The 8,052-nt window shown below is 44.1% G+C and overlaps 1 protein-coding gene across 1 annotated transcript in view; it reads right to left on the reverse strand.

The window, feature by feature from the left end:
- ANTXR1 (ANTXR cell adhesion molecule 1) overlaps positions 1-7,773 on the reverse strand; it is a 212,953-nt gene extending 205,180 nt beyond the window's left edge. The window contains exon 1 of the mRNA XM_059405947.1: positions 7,221-7,773. Within this exon, the coding sequence (XP_059261930.1) occupies positions 7,221-7,372 (152 nt within the window). The 5' untranslated portion in view covers positions 7,373-7,773. The remainder of the gene's footprint in view (positions 1-7,220) is intronic.
- Between the last annotated feature and the right edge of the window lie 279 nt (positions 7,774-8,052).

Here is an 8,052-nt window from a genome sequence, read left to right on the forward strand (position 1 = left end):
AGTAGAGTTTTTTTTAATGCCCACCTATATCTGGCTTTCCTCTCCTTTTAGGTCTCTGGGAAGATGAAAATTTTCACCCTCTTTCTATATGCTAAGGCTAAGTGACTAGTTCTGACCAAGGGATTGTCAGTGGAAGGATGCGTATCAATTCCTACTGGAACATTTCATCGCCAGTGAGAGGCCCTCTGGCATTTTCTTCCCTTGAAGCTGTGATGGTGGAAGCTGGTGTTAAGAAGGCATCTCCACCAGCTTGGCTTCCAAAACAACTACCATGAGCAGAACCCCTGCTGACACCCATCAGACATGCGGTGTAGGCAGAGATTATAAACCAAGGTTTAGACCTTTGGTGCTTTTAGTCACTGAGATTGGGGGGATTGTTAGTTACCAAAGCATAACTTAACCTATCCTGATTGATTCAATGTTTTTTTGCATGTTTAGATATTTTTCATCTTTGTGCGTAGATCGTGAGTCAGAGTGGCTTGGGTTTGAGGCTGAGTTTCACCACTTAGAGTGACCTTGGCTGATCTTTCTAAACCTCAGTTTCCTCATGTGTCCAATGGTGATCATGACTGTACTAACCTTCTGTGGTTGTAAAGACTAAATGGGGTAATACAGGCAAAGCATTTAACCACAGTGCCTAGCAGGTGACAAGAGATCAGTAAATATTACTTATTATTCTTCCTTATTGTTGATCTAAAATTGACTTTACTTGTCCCGTACCCCAAATCCTCCAGGACCCTGTAGCTTTGGCTGCCTCGAGTCCTTCTAAATGTCTTTCTACCTAAAAAGCAAATAGTCTGGGACTGCTTCTTGCTTCTTTCATATTCTTTGCAGCTCCCAGAACACAACATTGCTTGCAATCAACACTGTGTTATCCATATCTTTAACTGAGTACACACTTGTGATTGGAATTGAGAAAGTATTTATGCCAAATAAATGAAAGAATCAGCCAAACTAAAGAAACCTAATGGCTTTTTTTCAGTATGAAACTGGCATGTCTGGGAAACATGTCAAGACATAGCCAAATATCCACTGTGTCTTTTGTTGCTGAGTGATCTCTGGGAAAGGCAAAATCCAGTCTCTTGGCCACACATCAAAAATAGACACACATTCTAAATTAGCAGAAAGAAAATCCCATTTGCATTTATGTGACAGCCAAGTCTTGCTAAAGGGTGCCAGAGTTTGTTTCTGGACCTCTGGGAGCCCTTTAGCACTTGAAGATAATTACAGGCTATCTTAGGACAGGAGCCTTCCTCCAGCACTCCTGGATTCTATTCTCAGCTTTACACTGAGTTTTACCAGGTCTCCATAGCTAGGGAAACGAGAGCTAATTACTTGGCTGACCCAGAGAGAAGTACAAAACAAAACACGTATGCCTTATTTATTTTTATTTTTGACCCACATGCCAAACCTTCCAATTTGTAGGCAGTTCCACCAACTATTACCTAGTCTAGTAAGTCCTCTCCAAACCTGGAACCTATCTGGAGAAACATTTAAAACCAACCATAAAATCCACTTCAATACAGAGAAAGAAAGGAAGGAGGAAAGAAAAGGAAAGGGAAGGGAAGAAAAGAAAGAAAAAAGAAAGGAAGGAAGGAAAGAAGGAAGAAGGAAGGAAAGAGAAAGAGAGATTCCTGGCCCCTGACATTTTTTTTTTTAATGATGCCTTTTAGAATTATCATAGTAGCATTTTCAAGATCTCTTGTAATGGACCCCTTGTTTCCTTATTCAGAGCTAATTTTGCAATTTCATTTCTTGAAGCCTCTTCCTAAGTATTCCTGAAAACAAGCTACCTCTCTTTCAACCCATCTGCCCATCGAATTCAATCTGAACAAATTAACAATTTATTGGACCTTGAAGCGCATCTCCTCAGATGTCCTGAATGCACCTTAGAGTTGTAGCCATCAGTTAACCCCCCAGATGGCTGAAGCATCTCTGTGGGCTGCAGGGGGTTGGAGTCCCTGAAACTTTCAATCAACCAAAGCTGACCTGACAGCAGAGCAGTAGCTCCTCAATTAAGTACTGTTGACTGCCTTATGTACCATGTATCATTTACTGAAACCCTGATGCAGGGATTTTTAATTCCTGGAATCCACCCAGTTCCTCCAGTTGGACTGCCATATGCTTCTCATTATAACCCAGCTACACAGAGCAGTAATGAGTGGGAAGGGCAGGGCTGGGAGTCAGGAGCAGACATCGTCCTTGGGCAGGTCACTTAATCCATGGGGCTGAACAGAGGGTTAAGGGTAAACTCATCTGTAAACTAGGGACAGCAGTCCTTGCCTTAGCTACCAAGCAAGCGTGTCTTCGGGGCACTTGTGAGAATGCGTAAATGTGGGGAGACTTTGGTTCTGTTCTAAAGGTTTCTTTTTCTAAGTCAGTAGTTGGGAACCCAGAGGTATTTTCTCAGGAAAACGATACCATACCCGGTGGTGAAGTTCGCAGGCCAATGCTACAAACATCTGTCTAATGACCATAGCCCTGGAGAGGTCCACAGAGCAGTGGTCCTACAGATCATCCCCACTCGGGGATCATCTGGTTGTGGTGCTGAGGGTGGAATTCTGGGTAAGTGCCAAGATGGGGTCCTCTTGTGTGGGGAGGAGAGAAAGAACACGGGCTGGACAGCAAGGAGGTAGCAAAGAGAGGAGTTCGGCGGCTCTAATGGGAAAGGGACCAACGCTGGGCCTTATATTTACAAATATAAGTATATATTGGGTGGCAGGCTGTGGCTTTGGAAAGTCCTGTCAAAAAAGCTATTTAGTGCTTACTGTCTCTTCCAGCCCACCATCTCCTCTACTCCTTCTGCTATTGACACCATCTGTTTTTGAAGTCTTTAGGGCACACATGAACACAGCCAGCCCTTCCCCAAGACTCAGGATGGAGAAACCACTTTTTCCAATGATGTAACTAATCGTTCCCTATAAAATCGATCAATACATGATACATAAATGTATAATGTCATGACAGAGGAGCCCTGGGAGAAAGGAAAGGTACCTTTACCTCCGTGGGTCAGTCAACAGGGCACATTAATCTTAGAGGACCCGTGGAAGACTTCAAGGAGCCTAGCTGGTCTTTGCCTGTTTTTTCTCTGCATAGGGCCTTCCAAATCTGACTTTTCAAATCCCTGATTGAATTCCCAGCAATCTACTTTTCCTGACTGTAACCAGAAAAGCATGTTTAAATGAACACGGAATTCCATCAGTATAAAGCCTTGTGAAGCCCCGTCCACCAGCCCTGTCGCCAAAGCCGCTAATAATGCCCTATTGTGTTACTGCGGTAGCCTAGGTTATCATTATGAAGTCTTGCTCCTGGTTGAGAAAACACGACGTTCCATTAAATGTATAATCTGGGTTCTCTCCAGGCCAGAGATACATCCTGCTAAAACCTGAAATGAGCTGAGTTTTAGTGTCATGGAAAAGAAGAGAACCATTCACCAAGAAAAAGGGAGTTGAGGCTGGGGAAAAGAAAGGTGCCTTGGGATCCCTTAGGTTCAGCCTGTAGACAGTGTCTAGCCAGCCAAAGTATCTTAGATGCCCAAGGAAAGAGTGAGTCAGCATTCTTTTCCCTTCCACTCTGCTGTGGTTGGGTGCTGGACAGCATGGTCTGAGAAGGTTCTTTCTAGCGTAGAAGACCATATCTTGAGGGACCACCAGAGGCCTCCTTGCAATCACTACATTCTGGCCTATCTCCCGGCTCCGACAATACCATACATTAGCCTGGATTGAGATTGCAAGCTGAAAGTGTGTGCACATCAAATACTAGCAATTTTTTCATTCAGCACGAAAATACCTCTCTCTTCAAGCCCTAGGACAACTAAAAGAAGTCAGAGGAGTCCACCTAAATATAAAGGTAGGTGGCTGCAAAGGGGCCCCATCATTTCTTTCCAGGAGCACGGTTGGGTCCCCAGTGCACTGCAGGGTATCCTATGATGCATTTAGAAATGGACTCCAGGATCAGATATAAAAGAAGCAGCAGCCTCTGTAATACGATGCTTGGAGCTCAGCACGCTGCTTAGAGACCCTCCACACACTTGAAACAATTCTTCAAAAACTCAAAGTAACTGATTTTTGTTGAATATAAATGTAACATATGCTCATTATAGAGAACTTGGAAAGTTCAGAAAAACACACACACAAAAATTTAAATATCTTCTAGACAGAAATACAATCACAGATTAGGTAAATCAAGAAACACACTTGTGTATTTAGCTTTTTTACAAAGGTAGCACCACAATGTAAACAATATCGGTGCTTGTAGTTTTCACCTAAGGGTACATTCTGAGCACATCCAATAGGCATATTCAGAAATTGGCTATACCATGCCTCACTTAATTCACTATGGTTATACATCTAGGTCATTTTCAGCTTTATTATTACAAACAGCATTGCAAGGAAGATACATGGAGTCACTTGTTTGAGATCATCTTGGATTTTTCCTTTAGGACATAGAATTGCTAGATGTAAAAGTAGAACCCCATTTTTTAAAAAAAAGCATTTGACACATATTGCCAAATTACCTTCTTAACTGCACTACCCAGTACAGTAGCCAAATGGGGCTGTTTCAATTAAAATTAATTGAAAATAAACAAAATAAGAAGTTCACTTCCTTATTCACACTAGTCACATTTCAAGGCTCCATAGCTACTTACGGCTAGTAGATACCAGTTGGCCAAAGCAGGTACAGAACACTTCCATCATCACAGAAAATTCCACTGAACATCACCAGTTTAGAAAGACTATACAAATTCCTATTTTCCTTAGTAAGATATGAAAGTGCTAACCTCCCACAAGTTGGCCAATATTGGATATTATAATAAAAAAAAAAAAAACCTTTGCCAACTTAATAAAAACTACATCTTGTTTGATTTTTTTTTTCATTTTTTTTTGATTACTAGTGAAGTTGAAATTTTTTGTTTGTTACTGTTTTCTACTGGACTCATCTTTTTAAAACTTTTTCTTTTTTATACATTCAGGTCAATCTTTGAGGGGTAATGGATGTTATGAAAGTTCTTGTAACTTTTAATAATCTTTTATCTCTGACATTTTTTCACTTACGGAAATGGAAAACTTGAATGTATGTAAATATTTTCATAGTTTTCTTTATTGCTTCTGTCCTATTTTAAAAGCTCTAAACCTAAGATTATAGTAATAGTCGTTTAAATTTTCTTCTTGTTGTTTTATCCTTTCATTGTAAACATTTAAATTTTCGAGCCTTCTGGAATTTTTTTCTTTTCCTATGTTACCAACCATTTGTTTAAGAATTTTTTTTTTTTTTTCCCCAAGTACCCAGCATGGAGACCCTGAGAGGAAGACCTGGGCTAAGATCCAGAGTTGGACAATTAACTGACTGAGCCACTCAGGCACCCGAAGAATCATATTTTAAAATAACAAGTTAATTCCCCACCAACTTGAACTCCCACTAAATGCTCTCATGACCCTGGATTTCTTTCTAGATTTTCTACCCTGTCTACCTGTTCTTTGGATTTCACCATCCTATGTGTCATAATTTGCCTTATGACACATTTTAATATTTATAGGTATGTCTTCATTATCTTTCTCTAAAAATGTTTTACCTCTTTTTACCAGGTTTCTGTTCTCTAGGATAAACTTAGAATCATTTTGTTAAATTCCTCTTACCACCAAAATAAATGCTTTCAGAACTTTGATTTAAAAGTTCAATTCAATTCAAATTAATCTGGGGAGAATCTGATTATCTCTACAGTATAGAGTCACTCCATTCAGGGACTTGGTGGTTCTGCCCATTTTTTTTTTTTTTTTAAGTTTTCCTTTTTGTCCTGCCCAACTGGCTTTTGGGGGGGGGGGGGGGGGTAGTAGGTGATGGGTACCTCTAACTGTTCTCAGACACAGTCTCTGAATCTGTGAGCTACTGCTCCCAGCCACTAGAAGTAACAAAAGAAATTCCATTTCTTAGTATTGGAGTATATTTTCAGTATCCACCTTCTCATAAAAATCTCTAAGAAAGAGATCTCACTTTTCATCCAAAGAATCTGGAGTTCAAAACAGCCCTTATGGAAAAATCAAACTCCAGGGGCAACTGCAAAGCACATTTGGTGTCTCACTGGCCAGCTTATTTTGCAGACCTTTTTCCAACTCCCAAATACTTTCCAGTCTGTGAAATTCATCTCCCCACCACTGTTAAAGCAAGCGCCTCTCCTGGCACCAGAGAGCTCACATAGTTTTCATGAGCGTGGATCTTCTCTGGGGGGGCTTTTTACTGTTGAAGCTGGGTTTTAGTAGATAGCATAATGCTTCCTTGAATGACTGTGGCTTGGCAAATCTAAGGGGATTTGGGAAGTGTTTAACTGGTCAGAGTGCAGCTCTCCCTTGAGCACAGACCTGAAGCCTAAGAGCTATCCCTTTTGGTAAGGAAACCAGGGCTCCTGCACCTCCCTGGTAGCCCACCAGTGGAATTGCCAAGAACTTGAATCCCTCTCAATCAGACGTCCCAAGGCTAGGAGGGGCCGGCGGGAATTTATCCACAGGGAGCTTTTGGCAACCTCTGGCAACAATTTCGGTTGTCGCCAAAGCAGGACTGGGGCTGGGGGGTGGGGGTGGGGGGTGTCTGCGGGGTGGAGGGGGAGGGAGCATGGAGCGGGCTTACTTGGGGAGAGTCCAGAGACATTGCTGAACACCCTGCAGTGCACATGATGGTTCCACAACAAAGAATTCCTCAGCCTAAAACCCAGTAGTGTCCAGGGTTGAGAAATCCGCCTTCTTTTTCCCCTAATTGCCCAGTCAGCGAGCAGTGTATTATCAGGAACAAAGGCAATGCCTTAGGCACGGCAGCATGTGTTTTTTGTTGTTGTTGATTTTGTTTAAAGACACCACGGACTTTTCAAAGCCCACTCCCGCGCAGCCTGGAAGTTCTACCTCTCCAAAGCACGCCCTTCTCACCAGGTTTCTAATGCAATGGGAAGGATTCGCAGAAACCTGTTTGGTCAGTAGCATCCTCACACTCCCTTACATGCTCCTCGGGCACAGAAAGCCAGGCGGAAAGTAGTTTTTTTCCACCCCTCAACCAGCAGCGACGCCCCTGTGGGCTCGGGCAGCAAAGGATGGGGAGGCGCGCTCCGCGACCCAGGCGCGGTGCGGGGCTGCTTCGGCTCCTCCGAAGCGTCCCAAAGCGATGCTGCCAACAAGCCCAGCCCGGCAAAGAGCATCACCCGCGGAGCCCAGTATGCAACAACTCGAGACACTTACTTGTCCAAAATGAAGTACAGGTCAAATCCCCCGTAGCAGGCTGGACCCCCTTCCTCCCTGCGTCCCCCTTGCCCGGCGCAGATGAGCACAAAAGTGGCCAAGGAGAGACACTTGAAGCCAATGCCGAGGGCTTTCTGCTCCACGGTGGCCATGACCTGCAGCCCAGGGAGAGGATAGGGTCCTCTGCTTCCCGCGCGCCTCGAACTCGCCACGACCCTCAGGGACGCGCCATCCGAGGGGCCCTGCTCGCGGGCCCTTTATTCCCCCTCGCGCTCCTGGAACTCCCCGGAAGCAATTGTCTGGAGGAGTTCAAGGTTTTCCTTCTGGTTTCCGCTTCGATTCTGTTTCTAGGTTTCAGGTTTCAAGAATCCCAATACTGTACTCCGCTTTTTTAAAGGGGCTGCTCCTGGTTCGGGCGGCGGACCCCTCCGGAGGCGCCGCCGACGTCTCGCAGCTGAAGCAGCTCCGTCCAGACGCTTCTTTGTCCCAGCTTTTAAATAGTGTGGGGTGGGTTTTCAAATTGTTCTCGGTTGGGAGAGTGCTTTGCCTTTTCTCCCTCCTCTCGCCCCCCTCCCCCGGCTCAGTTTTTGGGCTGGGGGGGAAGAAAGTTCAAAGGGTGCCACCTTGTGGCCGACGATGGCCAAAGCGCCCTTGGGCGTTTGCGCGAGTGCGGCTGGGCGTGCTTTCTTCGTCTTTTTTTCTCACGCGCCTTCCTTTTCTTTCTCTATTATTTCTTCCCCAAATTCCTACTTCTCGCTCATTCTCTAACCTTTTAATCCCTGCCTCTCCTTTCCTATCCTGCATCTGCTGATAAGGTCGCTATAAACATTGA

Source organism: Mustela nigripes, chromosome 7 (genome assembly GCF_022355385.1).
Source record: "Mustela nigripes isolate SB6536 chromosome 7, MUSNIG.SB6536, whole genome shotgun sequence".
In the NCBI taxonomy this organism is placed as follows: Eukaryota; Metazoa; Chordata; class Mammalia; order Carnivora; family Mustelidae; genus Mustela; species Mustela nigripes.